Here is a 25,126-nt window from a genome sequence, read left to right on the forward strand (position 1 = left end):
GTTTTCATGAATGAAACAAAAAAAACTACAAGAATTTAGACACAAACTTCAGAAATCAGTGGCAATGATAAGCAGGAAGCAAGATAATTAATAAAAGTCCAATTTATAATAACTGTGGTATAATTATTTCAAGTTTCTTTGTAAACAAATTAAAAATGAATCTTTTAAAGTGTAATTAGGACTAGGGCAGCCCTAAGGTTTAAATCTTACGTTAAATAAAACATCTGACCAAGTTAATCAAAGAAGATAATCAAATTAGATGCTTAGTGTCATAAAAGCAAAACAAAATACAAATTTGAAAAATATATTAGACTTGCTTGACATTTATTCAGCATTTCAAGATGGTACTCATGTTCCCTAGACAAGACAGAACTTAATTAGTGGATAAGGCAGCAGGCAATAAACAACTTTAAGTCATGGGACTAAATAATTCCTTCTCATCACTAAGGTAAAAGAATAGAATCTCCTACAACAATGGGAAAAAGAGATTCTTTAATCTTAAAAAAAAAAAAAAAACTACACAACTATTTAAGACCTTAAATCCAATGTTCTATTTACTGAAGTTTGTTTCAGCTGCTGGTTATATTTAACACAGGAAATAAAGCTATGCAATGCTAATAAGTGTGCCTTTATTTTCAATATAACATTTTATTTTCAGTTGGTAAAGATAGCTATTACGTTTAGCATTATGAGAAGATGTAGCTCTCCAAAGCAGCTAAGAAGTTGGCCTATTATAGTTTTTACTTATGGTGGGAATCGACACCAAATATAAGGAATTTTCAGTAGCCCTGTCAAGAGGTGCTGCCATGAGCTTTCTATGCTTCGTTATAGTTCTACTATGCTTACTAAACAGTAACATCTACTCACTGCCACGGTAGCGTTACTTGATGCACGCATTTACCTTTGAGAAAGTCTTGAAAGAATAAGACCGTTTATTACTGATACCAAAGAGAAGTCTTTCCCAGGTGAACTTTTGCAATTATTTTACCATGCTTGGATCTCATTCTAAGACAATGAGATTTAATTTATAAACAAATACTTTTATTTTACAAGTTTATTACTTTTCACTATTTCATATGCTTCTGAAAACAATATTAGGGATTGCAATGTCCCTTTAATTAGCTTTACACATATTAAAAAAAAAAAGGGGGGGACACACACACAAAAATGAATGCACACACCACTAAAAACACCATCACAGCAAAACAACACAAGCCAGAAAGCAACAGGCCATGGACCCATTACCCAAGGTCTACTACACCTTCAGTGATTCCCACTTTTGTTCCATCCGCTGCTTTTCATACTGCATCTGACCCACCTTGATTTTCATGCTAGAAAGTTTGGCCATTAAAGACTGGTAGAGAGACAGGAGTGAAAGAAAACTACAGATAGAAAAAGACAAGCTAAGTAACCAAGAACACAGTACCAGTTTATAAAAGAGGTTAGATAACTGAGAGAAATGACAGGTTATGTTCTATCAAATTAGTTCAACCCTGGTTCTTATTCAAAATTGTTGCTGTTCAGTCACTGAGTTGTGTCCAACTCTTTTGGGACCCCATGGACCTACAGCCTGCCAGGCTCCTCTGTCCATGGAACTTTCCAGGCAAGAATACTGGAGTGGGGTGCGATTCCCTTCTCTACTTATTCAGAATGTGAAAGTTGTTCAGTCGTGTCCAACTCTTTGCGACTCCATGGACTATACACTCCATGGAATTCTCCAGGCCAGAATACTGGAGTGGGTAGCCTTTCCCTTCTCCAGGGGATCTTCCCAACCCAGGGATCGAACCCAGGTCTCCTGCACTGTGGGTGGATTCTTCACCAGCTGAGCCACAAGGGAAGCCCAAGAATACTGGAGTGGGTAGCCTATCCCTTCTCCAGCAGATCTTCCCGACCCAGGAATTGAACCAGGGTCTCCTGTATTGCAGGCGGATTCTTTACCAACTGAGCCACCAGAGAAGCCCTTATTCAGAACAATAGTGTTTAAATTCTAGATGGTCTCCGGCTTGGGGAAAAACTTTGTTCACTTGTAAAATGCCTTAAAATGCCTTCTTTATCACATTCTAAGTAGAAAATGTATTTTATCTATATTATTGATCATGGGTAAGTAGTGGAGCCACTTATATAAAATTTTTCGCCGTTGTGAAAACTTACCTTAGTAGATTTCAGCTTTTTCTCATACTGAAGTCTTTCATTTTCCATTTCACTGACTCTTAACCTCAAATCATTGATCTCCTGCATTAGCCCCTGTCCAAAAACAAACAAGGAAATACATTAGGAAAGCAGTAAACACCTATTTTACCTACCAAAATAGCAGTTTGGAAATCCTCAGTCAATGGCTCTTGGGTTATAGCTGGATGAATGAGATTAGACAAATGGGAATGAATGCGTCTCCTCGAGAATCTTTCCATTGAATCTTTCCACGGATCCACTGAAAGATCCATTGAATCTTTCCATTGAAAACACTGCCTCCTCCCTAAAATGATGGGACTGATTATGGAAATGAAAAGTGACAATAATTTTTAAGAAAGGTAACTGATTACTTGTTATCATTAAGCAAATATTTCTACATTAAAAATCACTATATGAACTCCATCTTTTTAAAATAATCCAGAGAAATTTTCTTTAGTAAAGTCATTAACTTTTAGGGCCCTTTCAGCGATATATGGATATTTATAAAAATATTTTTCTAATTACTTAATTTGTCTACAAAAGATACATATTTTTCCTCAACCCAATCTGGGAGAAATGAATGAAATTCAAACACTTTAAACCAAGGATTCTAAATTTGAGGTTAGATGAGAGCCCTGTCATTTACAAATATATTCAGCATCATAATATAATTTTATGTTTGGAAAAATGCAAAAGAAAGCAACCCTAATGTTTTCATAATACAAATACAATCATACACCTTTTCTACTTTTATTTTAGAAAATCTAATTTGTTTGTAAACATAGTCTAAATATTCTGAGCAATAGTGACATATTTTTGTCCACAGGCCAGAGAGTAGGAAAAAGAAATCAGAATGCAAAACAATACTAAGTCATCCAGAAGAAGGGCTCAAATAGTCTGTGAAGACGCCTCTTCTCTAACAACAAGGTATGAAGCTTCCACCAATGGTTAACGTGTTTTTGTTCCTCTCAAGATATTTATTCCTGAGCCACAGATTCCCAGGTAACAGAAAAGAATTACACAAGAATGCTATAAAAAACAAACAGAACAATGATATTAAAGTGTAATGATTCAACCTCACAGAGGCCAGGTAAAGGATGCTCTAGTGAAATATACTTAACCTACAGGTTTTTAAATTGTAGTTTCTTGTAAAACGGGGCAAAGTATTACCTAGTATTACATAATACTTTTGAATATTATAACTGTTAATACAGTGTTTCAATAAGAAGCTATTTTCTGTTTATGAATGACATAAATGTTTGACATCATTTAATAACATTTTAATTGTGATTAAGTTGTGATTTAGTTTATCTGTAAGTTCATAATTCAAGTAAGAGGGAAAAGTCCAGTTTCTCCTATTCATTTATCTACCATTTATTAAGCACTCTTGCATAATATGAGTTCTTAGTAATCTTTAATCAATCTGGTCTTCCACAGATATATTTTCCCACTTATTGTTAAAAGGAATTCTATTTGGATTGGAATTCTATTTGGATTGTTTCTATTCTGTTGTTGAATTGTTGATTGCTGGAATTCCTCAGCTTTGAATTCTATTTGGATTGTTGTATTTTACCACTTCCTTTAGAAATAGTGGCAATTTATAAAGAAGAAACAAATGAAGAAAACAGAATTATAAATTGAGGTCATTTTTCTATTAAAAAAGAACTACCCAATTATCCCTTGAGGTAATACTGTAAGTATGAACATAAATTTTTAATCTGAAAGAAGCCCTATCTTTCCATGATAACTCAAGCTAGAAAATCTGGAAGTAGCTCCTAAATATGAAACTTTAAAAAATGTAATACAAATTATTTCCAAGTAATTTCTTATCAGAAGTTCAGTACTTTTGAAAGTGAAAATCCTTGTTATCTTTCTCTTTTCCTTCGCAGAAAACTAGGGCTCCACAGAAACTCGTTTCTGATATCTGTATTCTTACCAGAAGGGGGCACTGTTGAATGCTAACCACCTATCAGCAATTCTGGGATAGGCAAGCCCTGTCTTCCAAGGTTTCAAGACTTCTCTACCCCTAATCTTTTGGAAGTGCCTATACTTCTACTTCTTCCCCACACTCCACTGTTTCCTTAGAAATTAATCTCCAAATAACCTAAAATCTTAAGACAAAGTTAAAGAATTTTGGATTCATGAAACAGCCAGAGAAACATTTCAATTAAGGGGAAAAGGTAGGAAAATGAGCGTATTCATTTTAACTTTTTTAGTTTTAATCTTAAAGACTACTTCAATTATTTTCGTATATAAAAGCAGTTTTTAATATCCCATAATCTCTAATCTCTAAAAGGCATGCTATATCTTACCAATAGTGCTGAATATATTAGAAAGTTATCAGGAACTGAAGTTTACTAGAGGTTTGGTGACAAGATCACCTTGCATATGATTGAGGCAACGCATAAGTGAAGCAAGAAAACACCAAAAAAGGGTTTTACAAAAAATGCAGACAAAGTCAAGAGACAGAAATATTGCTCTGATGCTCCAACAATCCCACTGCTGGGCATACACACTGAGGAAACCAGAAGGGAAAGAGACACGTGTACCCCAATGTTCATTGCAGCACTGTTTATAATAGCCAGGACATGGAAGCAACCTAGATGTCCATCAGCAGATGAATGGATAAGAAAGCTGTGGTACATATACACAATGGAGTATTACTCAGCCATTAAAAAGAATACATTTGAATCAGTTCTAATGAGGTGGATGAAACTGGAGCCTATTATACAGAGTGAAGTAAGCCAGAAGGACAAACACCAATACAGTATACTAACGCATATATATGGAATTTAGAAAGATGGTAACGATAACCCTGTATACGAGACAGCAAAAGAGACACTGATGTATAGAACAGGCTTATGGACTCTGTGGGAGAGGGAGAGGGTGGTAAGATTTGGGAGAATGGCATTGAAACATGTGAAATGTCATGTATGAAACGAGATGCCAGTCCAGGTTCAATGCACGATGCTGGATGCTTGGGACTGGTGCACTGGGACGACCCAGAGGGATGGTATGGGGAGGGAGGAGGGAGGAGGGTTCAGGATGGATTTTCTTTTAAAAATTTAAAATAAATTAAAAAAAAAAAAAAAGGAAAAAAAAAAAGAAAGAAAAAAAAAAAGAAATATTGCTCTGGGATCTTACCAAAAAAAAAAAAAAATCATAAAACAGCCAGCTACTTCAACTTAGTCCTAATGGTTGGTTAACATCTTGCATCCAAATTAAGCACAATTGTATGGGTTAATGGAGAAGGCAATGGCACCCCACTCCAGTACTCTTGCCTGGAGAATCCCACGGACAGAGGAGCCTGGAAGGCTGCAGACCATGGGGTCACGAGGAGTCGGACACGACTGAGCGACTTCACTTTCACGTGTCCCTTTCATGCATTGGAGAAGGAAATGGCAACCCATTCCAGTGTTCTTGCCTGGAGAATCCCAGGACGGGGGAGCCTGGTGGGCCGCCGTCTATGGGGTCGCACAGAGTCGGACACGACTGAAGAGACTTAGCAGCAGCAGCAGTATGGGTTAGACTTTCCCTAAACTTTGTATGTATAGTAAACCCACCCCTTAAGGCTTCAAAACTGCAAACTTCTTTCCTGACACCAGAGTTAGCTCTACTGCCACCTTAGCTACCTGTTGACTGAATTCTACCACCATTTTATACAGCAGCTGTGGAGTCAGGGAAGGACAAAAAAGGAAAAGAAGAAATATCCAAACAGATTTTTAAAGAAAGCACAAAAGCAAGAATTTTAAAGAAACTAAGTAGTTTTCTAAGTTTTAAGAGCTCCTGTCTCAGTTAAACGAAAAATAGACTAAGAGCTTTAAGATTAAAATGTGAGCTAAGTTGGGATTTCCTTTTGCTACTGAGGAAATAATACATATACCAAGACTTTCCAGTATAGTTATATATTTGACAGAAAATTTAACTCTAAAAATAGCAATGGAGTGTTTGTTGTTGTTTAGCCACTAAGTCATGTCTGACTCTTTGCAACTTAAGAGTATAAACCTTATTAAATTCAGATCTAGGAAGGACTTTCATACAGTGGAAACCATGTAATATAGCTCATATTATGATGGCATGCAGTCAGCATAAAATAAATATTTGAAATAAAAACAGAGGGGAAGAGTAAGTAAATGATTTCTCTTCTCTCCTTCTTGGTGCCCATTTTGTAGCTAAGTATGACACTTCTCCATAGCCAACCAAGCAAAGAAAATAAAGAAAAATGAAGAGATGGCCCTAGGAGAGAAAAAAATTTTACAGCTCTTTATATTTCTTTTCTAATGAGTAGATTTCATATGGATATGCTCTGCACTGCACCTCCTGACAAAAAGCAGTTAACAAACTAGAAGACCTAGAGTAACAATAAACTAAGCTGAACAAACAAGCAAGCATGTTTAGCCATGAAAAGGGGTACTTCAAGTTGTAAAATCTACCCTGAATTTCACAAAAGTATAATGAGCTGTATTTATTAAGTGGAATGACTTGCATGTGGAACAGACCAAAAGTAAAAGTCCAAATTAAATGACCTCTAAAATCTGTGATGAGTACATAATGAAAGCATGTTTGCTACACCTATTTAAAAATCTACTTATTACATACTGAATAATCAATGTGCCTAAATAAGAATTATTAGTAAAGTCATGCACTTGAATCCATTATTTCCACAATGAAGAGAATCAGTATGGATGAACAGATGAACGGACAGACAGATGGATACACAAATGGCAGACAGACAGACAGAAGCTCCAAATGTCCTAAAGTCAAAAGTATTTTTAAAGGCGAGTGAAAGGATTAATATTTCATATCAAAAGTCTCAAAATAAAAGTTAATATTATCATTTAGTGATTAAAAAGTCAATGTAAGCTTATTCTTAAAAAGAAGTATGGATAATGAGGGCATATAGTAATTAACTGCCTCTCCTTCACAACTCCAAGGAATTTCAACTTGTTCTAGAAATATATGTATGTGAGATATATAAGTATGCATATATATAAATTAAAATGAAAGTGTTAGTTGCTCAGTCATGTCTGACTCTTTGTGACCCCATGGACTATAGTCCACCAGGCTCCTCTTGTCTATGGAATTCTCCAGACAAGAATACTGGAGTGGGTGGCCATTCCCTTCTGCAGGGGATCTTGTTGACAGAGAGATGGTCTCCTGCTTTGCAGGAGATCTCCCTATGGATTGTAATCTACCAGGTTTCTCTCTCCATGGGATTTTCCAGGCAAGAATACTAGAGTGAGTACCATTCCCTTCTCCAGGGATTTTCCCAAGCTGGGGACTGAATCTGAGTCTCCTGCATTGCAGGCAGATTTTTAAGCTGTCTGAGTCACCAGGGAAGCCCTATATCTACATATATATGTATGTGTACATATATACGTGGTTACGTCGCTTCAGTCGTGTCCAACCCTTTGCGACCCCATGGACTGTAGCCCACCAGGCTTCTCTGCCCATGGAATTCTCCAGGCAAGAATACTGGAGTGGGTTGCCATTTCCTTCTCCAAGGGGGGGTGTGTATGTATGTATATGTATATAAAGTGAGAGAAAGGGCACCACTTACCTCCGTGTCTCTGAATCTATCTTCATAATCCAGTCTGTCCTTCTCTACAGCTGTCAGTTTTAACTTTAAGTTAGATATTTCAGCCATCAGGTCCAACTTCTGAGTTTCTAAGGATGTCCTACTCAGAAGCTCCTATTAGAATTGAAGAGATACATGCAAAAGTTGCTTTATTATAAACAGTCACATATGGATGTGTCTTTCTTATGACTGTAAAACAGTATTATTAAGTAGAGGATGTGAAGATTAATTCTAAACAGATACATCTGGAAAAATTATTTGCTTTAGTTAACCTCCATTGAACCAAACTAGTGTTCAATAAGCAGCACATGTCTGCTTTTTCGGGAGACATATGTTCTACTGATAAACACATATATAAACTTACATATTCTTAAGCCTGTGATAACACTGATGACGATATTATGTTTGCTATGTGAAAGGTTTTGTTTTTACATGTACTAAGTGGTTCAATCCTCAAAACAATCTTATGAGATAGAAACTCATTAGGATAACCCATGAATTATCCTTGTTCAACGGTTGAGCCTCTTGATGAAGGTCAAAGAGGAAAGTGAAAAAGTTGGCTTAAAATTCAACATTCAAAAACTAAGATCATGGCATCCGGTCTCATCACTTCACGGCAAATAGATGGGGGAACAATGGAAACAGTGAGAGACTTTATTTTCTTGGGCTCCAAAATCACCGCAGATGGTGACTGCAGCCATGAAATTAAAAGACACTTGCTCCTTGGAAGGAAAGTTATGACCAACCTAGACAGCATATTCAAAAGCAGAGACGTTACTTTGCCAACAAAGATCCATCTAGTCAAAGCTATGGTTTTTCCAGTAGTCATTTATGGATGTGAAAGTTGGACTATAAAGAAAGCAGAGCACTTAAGAATCGATGCTTTTGAACTGTGGTATTGAAGAAGACTCGAGAGTCCCTTGGACAGCAAGGAGATTCAACCAGTCAATCCTAAAGGAAATCAGTCCTGAATATTCATTGGAAGGACTGATGTTGAAGCTGAAACTCCAATACTTTGGCCACCTGATGCAAAAAACTGACTCATTTGAAAAGACCCTGATGCTGGGAAAGATTGAAGGCAGGAGGAGAAGGGGTCGACAGAGGATGAGATGGATGGATGGCATCGCTGACTCAATGGACATGAGTTTGAGCAAACTCCGGGAGATAGTGAAGGACAGGGAAGCCTGGCATGCTGCAGTCCATGGGTCACAGAGAGTCGGACACAACCGAGCAATTGAACAGCTGAGGAAGGTAAGGGGCAGAGAGATTAAGAACTTGCAGAAAGTCATTACAGCAAAGAAATGGCAAAGCATGGACCCAACCTAAACAGTCCTACTCCAGTGTGTAGTCTACCTACTGTATGACAGGTCCTCTAGCAGACAAGCATCATACATGTGTGTGTGCCCACATATGTTATACATTTTTTCCACTAAGAGTCACATAAGGTACTTGTGTGTTAGTCACTCAGTTGTATCAGACTCTTTGCAACGCTATGGACTGTAGTCCCCCAGGTTCCGCTGTCCATGGGATTTTCCAGGCAAGACTACTAGAGTGAGTAGCCTTTCCCTTCTCCAGAGGAATCTTCCCAAGCCAAGGATCGAACCTGGGTCTCCTGCAATGCAGGCAGATTCTCTACCATCTGAACCACCAGGGAAGCCCTTTTTCCTAATCCTAAAATATACACTCATGGTTGGAAATGAGGCAACCATATGAAAGCATAAAGAAGAAAACTGAAATCATAATATTTTATTCCAGACACTAATCGCAACGAACACTTTCTATTGTGTGTATGTGTTTGGAGACCCACAACTCTAGGTTTTTGCTTCAAATAAGCCAGTCTAAGTGAATCATACAATTCACCACTGTATCAGAGCAAACACAACATATAAATGTAGCATCTCAAGCAGTTCAGCAGGGAAGCCCCGCCTCTGAACATACCTGCTGCAGCATTTCTTCTGTGGCATTCAACTTCTCTCTGTGCTCTTCAAGGCAAAACTCCAAATCACGAATCTTCTCTCCCTGAGCCTCTACCTGGTCTGTCAACACACTCACCTGTATACAGAGCAAAATACCGTCATGAATTAGGAAGAATTTGGGTCCCACTGCCAGCTTTATTTGTCTACGGAGAACACAAACTGGGATGATGTTACCAATCATTTGGTTGTAAAAAAAATCTAAAAATTAATAAGAAACCAGCCCTTCACACACTTATCATGCGTGTTGGTTTGAGGATTCCTCTTCAATTTTTAAGAAAGTTAGGGCTGAACTGGGGATGTGCAACACTTTACAGGATAAAAACATTGCAACTCTTTATGAGAAAGAGCATGTAGACAAATTATCTTTTTTGGAGGGTCCAGTGAGGATGGGAGACAGTATTAGAGATTAAGAGAGGAAACGGAATTAATATTAGAAACAGAAGTCCTCAAGGACTATTTAGTTTCCTCCCCCGCCCCAAAGCAGTCTGTGGAGGGCTTCCCTGATAGCTCAGTTGGTAAGAATCCGCCTGCAATGCAGGAGCCCTGGGTTCGATTCCTGGTTTGGGAAGATACCCTGAAGAAGGGAAAAGCTATCCACTCCAGTATTCTGGCCTGGAGAATTCCATGGACATGGGGTCGCAAAGAGTCGGATATGACTGAGCGACTTTCACTACTGACTGAAAGTGGTCTGTATCGTTTATTTACTGAAGTAAAGTATTATAACATTATATTAGTTTTAGGTATTCAATGCAATAATTTGATACTTGTACATACTACAAAGTGATCATAACAAGTCTAGTCGCCATCTGCCACCATAGAGTTGACTCCCTGCACTCATTCCAACTATCCGCTAGTACCTTTCTTCTCTGGTAACCATCAATCTATTCTCTGTATCTATCAGTTTTGTTTTTTTCATTTGTCTTTTAGATTCCACATATAAGTGAAAACAAGTGGTATCTGCCTTTCTCTGTCTTGACATTTCATTTAGCATAATACCCTCAAGGTCCAATCACATTGTCACAAATGGGAAGATTTCCTTTTTTTATGATGGAGTAGTATTCCACTGTAAATATACATACTATATACCACATCTCCTTTTTCTTCTTTTTAAACTTTTTGGTTTGTATTGGGGTATAGCGTATTAACAACGCTGTGACAGTTTCAGGTGAACAGCAGAGGGACCCAGCCATACTTATATTAATACATGTATACATTCTTCTGTAAACTCCCTTCTCATTCAGGGCTGTCACACAACAAGGACTATTCAATTTTGGTACTTGACAAAGAATACAGAAGAGAATCCTGGGAATCCAAATTCTGTGAGATCTTTCATGATCCCACATTTGAACACAAATGTGTTCAAAAGCCAGGATGTAGCTCAAAGGTCCAAGAGGAGCCACTGGGTTGGTCTTTCATCTTCAGTGTTTATTGCAAATCTCTGAGTTTTCCTTCCAAGGATCACTGGCCTAGAAAATATGCTTTTCTTTCCCCCCACCACCACGCAGCTTGTGGGATCTTAGTTCTCTGACCAGGGATCAAACCCAGACACAGCAGTGAAAGCATCAAATCCTAACCACTGGACTACCAGGGGATTCCCTATGCTTCAGTTCTTTTAGCTCAAAATACCAAAGTAAAACTATCTGTCAAGGATTTAAAAGACTGTGAAGGAGAGGAAAACTCTAATTTAACCTACAAACAGGACCCCACTACCCACTTTGTGTTGTTTGGTCCATGGCATCATTTTTCAAATTGAAAAAATTAAATATATATTCAGATTCAGAAATTCTTATCCATATTTATGAAATAGATATATGAATATGTAGACACACATATATATATACATATATAGTTACGAAGTCAGAATTTCTGCTATATATATACATTTTTAAAAAGATCATTTATCAGAAAATCAGATGACATTGTGCCTATCACCCAGGGGGCCCTTGGAGAGCAGAGGCTAAGGGCTGCTCACTCTAGACTGGGTATGCATACCCTTGTTCCATCACAGTCCTCACTGGTCCCTAATGTGTATAGATGGCCCCATACTTATGTCTATTAGCAGTCTGGCTCCTGTAAGCAACTGAATTTGCCATCCCAATTTACAATGGTCTTTGTAAGTTAAGTCATGAGGGGGAAAAAAGCATTTAAAAATCACTTGCCTGAAGAACGAGGGATTCTTTATCATTTTCTAAACGGGCCAGTCTTTCTTGATACACATCTCCATTCCCAGGGAGGTGTCCATTCGTCTGAAAAAGGAAGTGATACGTGTCACAGGAAGCCTGACCCTCTTAAACACTGAACTACTGTGGGAAAATAAAAATGGCATATGTTTTTAATCCAAGGAACCTGAACAGAATTCAGCACAGCTGTTACTATTAATACAAAATATTGGAATGCAACATAGTTCATATAAAAACAGCAACAACAACAAAAAAGCACTTCTCATCAAGCAGAAAATCATGACCCAAAAGGGACAGTGACTACTGAGAGTCACTGACAGAGAGTACCCACTTGAGACATGCAAAGCTTTGTTGAGTGTGTGGTTGGGCACAAAATCCCTCTTTCTCCTGAATGCCATCATCAGTGGGAATATACTGAGAGGGCCTTCCAATCCTCCCCTCTCCTCTCACAGCCCCAAATCCAGGGCTGCAAATGCTGGCCTTTAAATGCAAGACTGCAGGCTTCTTTCCGCTACTCCAGTCTCCAAATTACAAAACAAATGTTTCCTTTCTCCCTGAAGCCTTTCTCTGTTTTTCTTTTCAAGACCTTAAGCACTGAGTCCACAAAGTCCTCTACTGGCAGCATGCGCCAAATTTGCTGGCGATTTATCATGTTCTGTTCTGAATTCATCAACAACTTCTGCGTTTGCTTGTTCACCTACTATTACACTAAGCTTCCAGGCAGTCTATAAACTCGTGTTATCTTGTAACCTCCACAGCTTCCAGCCCAGAGCTCTACTTAGACTAGTGCTCACTCTTTTTTTCTCCTCCCTTCTGCCCACCCCTACTTTTTTTTTTTTTTTAATCAGATTTGGGTATGTTTACAGATGGTACAAATGCCAAAGGAAATACAGATTGGGGGTGGAAGTGTAGATTTTTTTTTTCTCAGCCATCTTACATGTGCAAGTGATTAAGGAGACACGTTAAAAAGGCTTACAGAGTGAAGACAACATAAAAACGTCATTTTGAAACACAGTAGTATATGTGATGTGTCCCTTGGTATCTCATTTAAATAGTTCATAATCACATAATGTATAATCCCAAAAGAATTTTCTGATTACTCACTCAAATACAACAGAAATACAAACCAGTGGAGTATAAAATAGTTGGACGGGGCCAACCAGAGTTCAACTGAAAAAGCAAATAAACCACCCCAGACTTAGAATCAGAGAAAACACACACTGTATATCCTTACTGCCCAGGACGTAGCTGATGTGACAGTATTATTTTTCCAGAATCAACTGCTTTTATCATTCTACCTTTCCAATTAATGCATTTTCTAGTATTAGTTCTGGAAATACCAAAAGCTATGTTTTGGGAAGGAAACAAAAACAAACAAAAACAGAGAATTAATGAAAAAGAAAATTGCAGGGTGTTTCTTCTAAAAATATATACATCCCATAAGGCCACAGGAGAATCTGAAACTAGTTAGTAAGCACGCACTATGTGGGTACAATTTTTAACATCAGCTGCTTGACCACATACCTGCACAATTATCACAGCATAATCACAGCCAGAATTAAATGACCAGTATTAGGAGTCTGATGGAGTGGCTAGGATGACTTCCATCCCTGAGGACTACCAGGAAAATGAAATTTACCTTAACCTCTTGAGGACTGTTTTTGGGGAAAGAAGTAGGATGTGTAATGAATGGATGTTCTCAATCTGAGAAAAGTGCTGAGACTCGCCCTACATGACTTTAAATCTCTCATTTTGATCATGAACACTAGCAGGCACCTGCTTTTAAAATTACACAAGCAATGTTTTACAAACATATACATTTTCCTGGGTAGGGGAAAAAAAAAAGCTTTCTCCTTAGTGAGGACAAAAAAAGCAAAAGTCCTCTTTCTCCTGACTGAAGGAGACTATAACAAGATCAGAACTGTTTCTAGAGCAAGTTCTAGAAGTGTTTTTTGAAGCTACTGCCTATGACATGGAAATAAGCTGTCCCCAAACCAGTTCTACAAAATGATCCATTTAAAAAATATTAAAAATTGACCACAATGAGCATGCTCATGTTTCTCAACACTGTATTGATATTTACAAGCAGTCGTAATGCTTGTGAGTAGTTTATTTTTAAACACTAAAATAACTTTAGGAATAAAAGACAAATGAACCACTGCTGGAATAATTATGTACTTTTGAAATATTCTGTTGGTATATTCAAGTAGATAAAGGTCTGTTCTGTTCATACGTTAGTTTCTGCTAATTTTTATTACCTTTGCCTCAAAAATGCTAGCAAGAGGTACATTCCATTAGGCAAATACCCTACTGTCTCTATTCTCCCTCCATCTCCTGTGCCCTACCTCCCAGATCACTCCATGCCTCCCCAAACCCGGCATGCTCTCTCAAACACTAATGCTATTCCTTCTGCATGGACTGTATCTCCAACTCTTTCCCTCCTTGTTCCACCTCATTCCTTAGAATCCACTTCAACTGGGGCTTGGTCTGGAATGTCTTCCATGAGTTGCCTGTTCACTCATATGCTAGTTAACCACATCCAGATGTCCCTTTGTTGCAGCAGGCATCACACTGAATGGACTAGGCTAGACTTGACTACATACAGAACTCTCTGTACCTATAGACTCTGAATTCTTTGTACAGTCCTCTTTCAATCTGATGCACAGTGGGTGCTAACCGACTGCTGAACAAAGGAACACTGATAGATGTTAAATAAACATCAGGCAAATAAAAGATGAATGAATGGTTTTATCCTGGCCTTCTTCCTTCTGAGCAAGACATTTATTCGCATTTCCTCTACTACCTGGTATGCACACACCATGATCACTAGCTCCTTTCCCCTCAAGCCATATCCTCTCTTCCTACCACATATAAGAGGTGGCTTCATCAGTTCAGTTCAGTCGCTCAGTTGTGTCCGACTCTTTGCAACCCCATGAATTGCAGCACCCCAGGCCTCCCTGTCCATCACCAACTCCCGGAGTTCACTCAGACTCACGTCCATCGAGTCAGTGATGCCAACCAGCCACTCATCCTCTGTCGTCCCCTTCTCCTCCTGCCCCCAATCCCTCCCAGCATCAGAGTCTTTTCCAATGAGTCAACTCTTCGCATGAGGTGGCCAAAGTACTGGAGCTTCAGCTTCAGCATCATTCCTTCCAAAGAAATCCCAGGGCTGATCTCCTTCAGAATGGACTGGTTAGATCTCCTTGCAGTCCAAGGGACTCTCAAGAGTCTTCTCCAACACCACAGTTCAAAAGCATCAATTCTTCGGTGCTCAGCCTTCTTTACGGTCCAACTCCCACATGCATACATGACCACAGGAAAAATCGTAGCCTTGACTAGACGGACCTTTGTTGGCAAAGTGCCTTTTTTTTTTTCTCCCGTCCGTGCCGCATGGCTTGTGGGATCTGTTTCCTGACCAGGGATTGAAGCTGGGCCTTTGGCAGTCAGAGTGCAGAGCCGTAATCATTGGCCCTCCAGAGAATTCCCTCCAGAACCTTTTCAATGGTCAGTAATTGAGGCCCTCTTGCACGAACTCCCTCATGTACTTCCTTCTTCAACACACAGTATTACGTATCGCTTCCTACATCTTCCCTGTCTTTCTTCCTGCCAGTCTCGGGAGAACTGAGTCTTAACTCCTTCTTACAAGCTCACCATTCTTCTATTTTGGAACCTTGACTTCCTGTTTCCCCTGTGAATTGACCTACACTTATCGCCTCCATCCTTATCTCATCAATTTCTTTCTCTCAATGAACTTTCATTCTCCTTTCCAAGATCTAATTCCATGGCACTGTGCCCACCTCTGTACCAGCTCCCACTTCTCTGTGCCTATAGAAATCCACCTTTCACAACTGCTCCCCACCTCCTCTTTCTTACACCATGTCATTCTCTTCTCCTCTACCGAATTCTCCTCCACATCTTGCCTTGAACTTCATGATTAACTTTTGCTGAAAAGCTATTATTCTGCCAGGGGGGGCTTACAAGTGATTTTGTGTATCAGTCATTTATAGTTTTTCAGTGCTAATAGAAACTTTATTACATTTATTTTGATTCTCCCAATATGCTTATGAAATTCTAAGCCTATAATTAAAAACATATTTGGTATAAACTCTTGTTGGGTGAATTTAACATCCAATGCATTGAAGACCAGCCAGCCCAAATTATTTTACTCAAAATCCCAGAGATGCCTTCAAAAGAACTCTTTCTAGTACCACTCATGATGCAACCTTTTATTGACCACATTCAACCCAGCTGAGAGTTTAGGTCAAAACTGGAATCAACGTGAGGATTTTAACAATGCAATCTTCAACTGACAGGGGGTGCGGAGGGGCAGGACTGGAATACACCAGGAAGGGCAGGGCGCAAGAGGCAGCTGGACTGTAACAGTGATCCTTTAATTAAGGGACTTACGGAGTTTGCCAGATTTTCCTGACATAATGGGTGTGGAGGGATATGTCTAAAAAGCTTTATTCCTCATCGAACTATAGAATCCTAAGGGTAGGCAGAAACCACACCCAAGAACGTGAATTGCCTGAACTCACATGGCAGGTGCTACACACACCATCTACCCTTCACCATCTAAATAGAAGCTCTTCTTTTTCTATTAATTTCCCTGTAATCATCAAATATAAATACAAAATCAAGTGAAAAGATGTTATAAATGTTAGCATTTTGCATTATATGAGTCTCTTCTTTAAAATGTTTTAATACAGAAAGCTTCAAATATATATATATAAAAAAGACTACAATGACAAGACCCTTTGTACTCATCACCCAGTTTCAGCTTCATGACAGGTGGGAGTCTTCTATCTGTTATTTTTGTAGAAAGTACCATGCTGTGTTTTCCTCTGATTTTCTTAGTTTTATTGGTTTGCATTGGCCTACACCTGGCTCTCTTTTCTCCTCAACCTTCAGTTTTGGTTTGGTGTTCTTTCCTGAGCTCTATCATCCTGTAAAAATCCAAAATCAATATACCAGTAGTGATTTGCTATGATTAAACTTATTTATCTTATAATATAGAACTCCTTTTGAATATAGCATTCCCATATCAGAATGGTAACAGAATTAAAATGGGGAAAAGAATATCAGTCCAATTTTATAGACAACAAATATTTAAAAAGAGTTGGACTAGCACCCTCTCTCTCTCACACACACACACACTCTCACACTCTTCTCATTTTCCCTCCCCTCCCCCCACCCAGTAAATATACTAGCCTTTTTTTTTTTTTCTGTCTAATCTTTTGGCCACACTATGTGGCATGTGGACTCTTAGCTCCTTGACCAGGGACTGAACCCGCACCCCTCCTGCATTGGAAGGCGAAGTCGTAACCACTGGACTGCCAGGGAAATCCCATAAATATACTAGTTTTTAAAACTGCCATACACTTATGATTTCATGATATTTCTTAAAATTCAATATCAAGAAAGGAAAGTGGGGAGTTCTCTGGTGGCCTAGTGGTTACGACTCTCAGCTTGCACTGCCGTGACTCAGATTCAGTCCCTAGTAGGGATCTGAGATCCCTAACCCTAACCCTAGCCCTAACCCTAAACCCTAACCCTAAACCCTAACCTTCCCACAAGCCACATGGTATGGCCCCCCAAAAGAAAGAAATAAAAAGGAAGGTGTGTTAAACTAAAGCTCATTTAATTAAATGTTATCTTTAGCTACCAAATGATACATCTCATACAGGGTCTTTCATGTCCTAATCACAGTATTAATATTTCTACCACTGTACGCAAACATCCATTGCCTGCTTTCCACTAGAGGAAAGACTGAAATAAGACTTGAATCTTTCAGTCTACTCAAGGCTATGGTTTTTCCAGTAGTCATGTATGGATGTGAGAGTTGGACTATAAAGAAAGCTGAGTGCAGAAGAATTGATGCTGTTGAACTGCGGTGTTGGAGAAGACTCTTGAGAGTCCCTTGGACTGCAAGGAGATCCAACCAGTCCATCCTAAAGGAGATCAGTCCTGGGTGTTCATTGGAAGGACTGATGTTGAGGCTGAAACTCCAGTACTTTGGCCACCTGATGCGTAGAGCTGACTCATTTGAAAAGACCCTGATGCTGGGAAAGATTGAGGGCAGGAGAAGAAGGGGAGAACAGAGGATGAGATGGTTGGGTGGCATCACTGACTCGATGGACATGGGTTTGGGTGGAGTCTGGGAGTTGGTGATGGACAGGGACGCCTGGCGTGCTGTAGCTCATTGGGTAGCAAAGAGTCGGACACGACTGAACTGAACTTTCAGCCACAAATATCACAGTTACATTTCATTTGGGTCCAACACACAAGACAGAATCTCACATTCTTTTGTACAAAGAGTCAAAGAACACAACACCAACAATGTTGGAAATCAATCCACCAGGCAGAAGCAGTGCTCTGCTGTCTGGTCCTCACATTCGATGTAGTGTGATTAGGATGGAGAGGCCTGCTCCTGGGCTGTAAACAATCATCTCAGGGCAACACTGCTACCATTCAGGGCCTCTAGAGCAGCCCCTCCACCTGGCCAGTGCCCCTTGGTACTATGGTACCTCTGACTCTAGGTCCATCTTGCAAACACCCCACTTATATTTTCCTCCTAAATTTCTACTCAAGTTCAAAAGAACAGCCTCTTCAGGAAGCCCTCTACTTATTCTAAAATCTCATCATCTCATCATTTGCTAAGAAACCCAAAAGGGGAACTAAATTTCACATGCATTTTATCATACCCCAAAACTCAATCACGACCCTCTCCTAGAAAGATATCAGTTTATTCAATGTTGTCAGAAAGTACATCAAAGACTGAAACTCAGAATGATCCTGAATATATGCTGTATTTTCCAAGTCAAGATTACAGACATGGTCAGAATCAGACTATGGCTTTGGGGTTTTGTTTTTCTGGGTTTTAATTTTCACTGTACTTGTTTCCCAGAGACAGAAGGCATCTTCTTAACTAAACAGTCGAGCAAAAACAAGCGTTCTGGAGCAAGAAAAACCACAGTAGTGGGTCAGCCTCTAAGACTCACTACTCCAAAAATGTAACTATATCTGAAATGCTGGTGAGAACAGCAGATGTCAAGGGCTTTCATCTGCCAGTCTTTTTAGAAGTATCATGAGAGCGCTTCCCTCGGAGCGTCTGTGCCACATTAAATTGTCCACGGCCACAAGCAGTGGCTATCCTGTTACACGGCCAGGGCACACCTGCATCTCCTTGTCTGTGCATCCACGGCCAGCCCCGGGCGAAGAGACAGACTGCTTCAGTGTCTCCCAAAGAGTTCTTTTAGATCCTTGAGAAGGGAAGATGGGCTCTACCCCTTCCTCACCTTATTTTCAGGCATATCACAATGCTCCTGAAGCTTCTGGAGTGGGGAGAGGAGTACACACTGAGACTGCAACATTATCCCAGTCACAGGTATGCTCCAAAGTTCCCTGAGTTCCAGATGGATGGAAAACAAAAGCTAAATAAAGCCAGCTCCTATTCTAGGAGTAAAACATATTCATTCATTCACGTATTGTTCATTCCTGTATTCAATATTTATAAAAATCTAAGACACAGACATAGAGAACAAATATATGGGTATCAAGGGGTTAAGGGAGGGTGGGATAAATTGGGAGACTGGGATTAACATATATACACTATTGATACTATATATAAAATAGATAAATAATTAGAACCTATTATATAGCACAGGGAACTCTACTTAATGCACTGTGGTGACCTGAAAAAGTCCAAAAGGGAGATAATATGTGTATATGTATGGCTGATTCATTTTGCTGTGTAGCAGAATCTAACACTACTCTGTAAAGCAACTATACTCCAGTGAAAGCTTATTTTTTTAAAACCCAGCTATGTGACAGGCTGCAGAGCTAGCAGAAGAATATTTTTTACTTTGGGAAGGAGAATTTGAGATTAAGGAAAAATGCTGTGTCTACTTTTCTTGCCACTTACTCTTTCAGGGATCCCCTGGAGGAAGGGATGGCAACCCACTCCAGTATTCTTGCCTAGAGAATTCTATGGATGGAAGAGCCTGGTGGGCTACAGTCCATGGGGTGGAAAGACTCAGATACAACTGAGTGACCAACACTATTCTTTTTTAACGTACTTTTGTAAAAGAATAGAGGAATCTTTCTATTCAACCCCAACAACTACTGGCAGCCTGGGATTTCACTGAAAGCACCTCTCTCACTGTTCACACACTAGCATCTTTTGATGGAGAACTCTGCTGACTTGGTCCACGTGCTTTCCTGGGAGTTTTCCAGAAGCATAAGGGAAAAACAGGTTTAACTTCAGCTAGGATGTCTCAGTGAGAGATGAGGCACAGCTCGTATAATTGTGATCACATACGGGATACAACCTTAAGATGTATCTTGTTTGCCAAGGCTTGGAAAAACATTCCCTGGAGGCACACAGGAAAAGAGAAAGAAGCTGGCCAGAGACCAGCGGGGATCAAAGGGTGGCGGGGTGGGGATGGCATGTGCTGCTGGGGGTCAAGGACTCGGGGAGAACAGCTAGAAGCCCTGGAGAAAACACGCCCCGTGTCTGAACTCTTTAAATAAATTATGAGTATTGTTATTTTTATGAAACATTTAACCCAAGGGACACTTAGAATTAATATTATCTTTTTCAACATAGAGAAAAGATAGAAATGCATTATCATGATTTAACAGATCAGAAGTCAGTCAAGAGCACTTCATTTCCCCCACTGATAGACTACTGGGTTATCATGCCTGATTTGCAGTTTTTACCATGAGTATTTTCATTCACTTTGTTTTCTTTTTAAAATTAATGTATTTGACTGTGTCGGGTCTTAGTTGCAACATGCGGGATCTTGTGCTGTGTGCACGGATTCTCTAGCTGTAGCACATGGGTTTAGTGGCTCCACAGCACGTGGGATCTCAGTTCCCCGACCAGGGATTGAACCTGCGTCCCCTGAACTGCAAGGTGGATTATTAACCACTGGACTGCCAGGCAAGTCCCCCAGACTGTCTTTTTCTGTAATTTCTGCTGACTTTGAGATTGTGTCATAATTAAAGCTGCCAAACAACCAGACGCTTTGGGATTTCAGGATCCAGTCAAGGTCATGAACCTTGCCTCCATCTACTGAAGAACGCATTGTAAGAATGTTCTAGGGCAGTGCATCAAGTTAGATCTAAAGTAAACAAAAACTACTTGCTAGTCTCAAAAAATTAAGACTTTTTTTCTATTTGCCCTCTTAAACTTTGAGCTTGATAAAGTACATAATTCTGTTATTAATATTTGTGTTAACATACATTTCACAATTAAAATAGAGAATTATACCTCAGTAGTTGAACAAATATGTCATATTCAATTGATTTGTTGCTGTTGTTGTTTTACCACAGGAGACAAACTTTCAAGTCTTAAAAGAAACTTACTCATTCCTAGAAGGCTACATGTTTAGCTACCCAATTAAAACAAATTCATTTTTGTAGATTTAACTTCACTTCACTGTAACAGTCTTACTATTTTCCATTTTCTTATCCAGCTTCTGATAATCTAAAACAATTAAGAGGGCAGCAGAAATTAGTAGCAAAGGAATAACCTGCACCCTACAGAAAACCAGGGCATCTTCCTGGCCTGGGTAAAATAATAATTAGAAATGCAAAGGCCCAGTTGCACTAAAGAGAAGCTTAGCATCAGTCAGTCTTAAGTAAATGGACTTTCAGGTTGGCCATCATTAAGCATGAATGAAATATTAATTATGTAATTTGTATCATTAATAAGTTTTTCTAAAACACTGTGGAAGCTTCCCCATAGTCAGAGAAATGTCTGCACTCTTCTGTCAAAGAAGTAAACTGTATAAATAATTGGTAACCATCACCCTGCCCCATAACCAGTCTCAACCCTTTCTTTCCTTCATTGCAGAAGGTCCTCCTAAATGTTTCCCTCTACTCTCTACAATCCACTCTTCACTATGACCTTTTTGACTAATCCTCTGCCAGGCTCACTGACAAGCACTCAACATACATTAGCTAATAGGATCTTCACAATCCTGTATGGCAGAAACCACCACTCCCATTTTACAGATGAGGAAACTGAGACAGCTTAAGACACTTGGGAGAATTCTGTGTTCCTTCAATTCTAAGATGCCACCAAATTTTATCAAATTACTAATTTAAAAATTTTTATTAGGGCAAAATACACATAAAAACTTACCATTTTTATATGTACAGTTCAGTGGCAATAAGTACATTCACAGGTCTGTGGAATCATTACCATCATCCATCTACAGAACTCTTTTCATATTGTAAAACTCAAGCTCTGTAACTATTAAATATTAACTCCACATCCCACCCTTTCCCCTGCCAATGGCAACCACTATTCTATTTTCTCCCTCTATGAATTTATTTGACTACTCTAGATATCTGCATGCATGCTCAGTCACGTCTGACTCTTTGTGACCCCTATGGACTACAGCCTGCCAGGAACCTCTTTGACATGGGATTTCCCGGGGAAGAATACAGGAGTTTGTTGCCATTCCCTTCTCCAGGGGATCTTCCTAACCCAGGGACCAAACTCAGGTATCCTGCACCGAAGGCAGGTTATTTACCTTCTGAGCCACCAGGGGAAGCCCAAAACATGTACAGATACCACTTTTAAGATCATAAAACACATCACAGCTTCTGAGATACCAAATGGGAAAAGGCTATACTATCAGCAAATCATTAAATTGTAAGCATAATACCTTTTACCTGTTGGATTCTTAATATTGTCTGAATTACTTTTGGTTCTAAAATTAAAGTCTATGATAGGCTAAGCTGACTATTCATGTCATACATATGCCTTTTTGTTTAGTTTATTTTTTACTGAAGCATAGTTGAATTACAATGCAGTGTTAATTGCTACAGTATAGCAAGGTGACTCAGTTATACACACATATACACACAAATTCTTTTTTATATTCTTTTCCATTATTGATAATCACAGGATACTGAATATAGTTCCCTGTGTTTATGGTAGCTGGGACTGTTGTTGGGATTAGCAGATGTAAACTGGTATATACAGAAGGATAAACAAGATCGCACACCTACGTCTTCATTATTCCAAACACTCACTCCCACTCTCCCCTTCTTGCTTTGGGCTTTGCCCTTTGTCATCAATCTTTTTTTTTTATTTCATTATCTACGTGCTTGCAAAAATACATGTAATTTGGAAGGACTAGATTCCACATGAGGGGACAGATATAAATCAGGTTATACAGATATAAATAAGTTTAACACAAGAAAACTTACCTCTCTGGAGTTAACATTTTGTTAGTTTTTTAAGTGTCATTTTTTTGGATAAAACCTGAATCTTTGTAAGGTGTGTAAAGTATTTGTCCATTTTGTGGATACTTAACTTTAAAATGTTAGATATTAACACAAAGAGCAACCAAAACCACAAATTAACAAGCCATTATCCATCAAATGAATAAATTTAACACAATAAATAAATGCTATTTTAATAAATGTTAAATCCAGTTCATTCAAATGTATATACCATTTTATCATTCGTGGAGCAACATTCATCACAAATATAACTACTGACCACCTACTGCATGCCAAGCATTGTTCTAGGGACCATCGATACAGTGGTTTTGTTTTGATTTGTTTTAAATATAGTTAAAAGTCTCAATGATACTTCCATTCCAGTTGGAGAGAGAAAAAAATACACATAAATATGGCAAATACAGAGTACATAAGAAAGTGGTGCATTCTTAGTAAAAAAATAAAAGTAGGGATATGTACTATGGAGAATAACTATGTGAAATTTTAGATCAGGTGGGCAGGAAAGGCCTCATGGAGAGCACAACTTTTAAGTAAATGCGATGAAGCTAGTCATCCAGAAAATCTGAGAAAAGAACTTTCTAGGCAGAGTAAACAGCCAGGGCAAAGGCCCTGAGGTCCAGTTTCACCAACATGTTTGAGAATCAGTGAGGAATCCCACGTGCCTGAAGCGGAGCAAAAGGGCAATGAGACCTGAGGTCAGAAGTCAACAAGGAGCAAGTACGAAACTAAAGGCCTTGCAGTCCAGCAAGCACTGTGGTTCCAATCTCTAAGTCACACGTGACTACCACTGTAGGTTTCTCAAAAAGGCATGGATGACACGATTTATGTTTCAGGAACCATCACATCACTTTCAGTCTTTTCCAGAAACACTTTAACAGACTGAGCACCTATTAATGGAGATATTTTGGACACAAGTGAAATGCTTAACCACAGTGCCCTCATGTTATGGCTGCACTGGCTGCCTCTACATGCAGGTTGGGAATGGGTTCCTCTAAGTTCCCTTCCCAAAGCGTGCCGAAAACAAGCAGTAAAGAAGGGGCAAGGGAGGAGGTAGAAACAGCCTGAGAAATATGCCAGGAAATCTCTGGTTTCGGAGCATGAAGCAATTCTGCAAAGAAATCAGCAGACCTGGATACTTAAATCTCTAGAGGAGAAACTTGCAGAAAAACTAAAGGTGCAATAACTAGGTATGGAAAGTAATATATCTATTATACAAAGTAAAATATCTAAAATACTATTATACAAAGTAAACTAGCTCAAAGTAAGATATACAAAGTAAAATATTTATGTGCATTTTGCCCTACTCAAGGTGGCAGAGATGCGCTAAAGATGAACCGTAGCACTTGCACTGGAAATGGGGAGGTACACTGGCTGGAACAGGGTGGGAGCGTTGGGTTTGTGGCACATCCCAGGAAAATGCTTCAGGTGCAGGATGTACTGATACCATTAAGGTTCCCAACGCAAACAGCTGACATTGGCCCCACAGACCAAAACTAGATTGTCATTCTTTCAGACGATTTTCATTAACTTTTACATCAAAACAATTAACTTAGAAGCTTATTCATGCATTTTCCTGAAAAACTGAATATCCATTAAATACTTAAAAAATAAACACTTTTTCTAGCTTCTTTTTTGCATATTTTTGTGACATTCTGTGGATTTTCTGTGTTTAACACATACTAAAACATAGCATTTACCATTGTTTTCAGGGAAAGGGCAGATCTGCCATGCCATCAGTTTTCGAGAAGGATGCCTAGAAAGAGGCTCATTGTTCAGTGACTAAGAACACCATTCAGAGCCCAATCCACAGATTAACTCATGCACTGGAATCGAAATGACTGTCACAACCACTAGATGGCACTTGACCCCACATACTGCTTCCAACGTCCCTTGCTATTAGAACTGCTCCTGCTGCAGTCCATGGGGTTGCAGAGTAGGACACGACTGAGCAACTGAACAGC

General features: G+C 39.1%; 1 protein-coding gene across 13 annotated transcripts in view; it reads right to left on the minus strand.

Annotated features, from left to right (window-relative positions):
- The window catches only part of PPFIBP1 (PPFIA binding protein 1), a 206,241-nt gene that overhangs the window by 37,801 nt on the left and 143,314 nt on the right, over positions 1–25,126 (minus strand). For 7 of the 13 annotated variants that reach the window (XM_061417550.1, XM_061417549.1, XM_061417543.1 and 4 more), the window contains exons 5-8: positions 11,883–11,969; positions 9,686–9,799; positions 7,730–7,861; positions 2,152–2,244 (exon numbers count right to left, since the gene is read on the minus strand). In XM_061417550.1, coding sequence (XP_061273534.1) covers positions 2,152–2,244; positions 7,730–7,861; positions 9,686–9,799; positions 11,883–11,969 — 426 coding nt within the window. Of the gene's footprint in view, positions 1–1,261; positions 1,355–2,151; positions 2,245–7,729; positions 7,862–9,685; positions 9,800–11,882; positions 11,970–25,126 lie in introns of all 13 variants that reach the window. The other 6 variants (XM_061417546.1, XM_061417541.1, XM_061417539.1 and 3 more) reach the window with 1 other exon arrangement.

The sequence above is a fragment of the Bos javanicus genome, chromosome 5 (genome assembly GCF_032452875.1).
Source record: "Bos javanicus breed banteng chromosome 5, ARS-OSU_banteng_1.0, whole genome shotgun sequence".
NCBI classification, from domain to species: domain Eukaryota; kingdom Metazoa; phylum Chordata; class Mammalia; order Artiodactyla; family Bovidae; genus Bos; species Bos javanicus.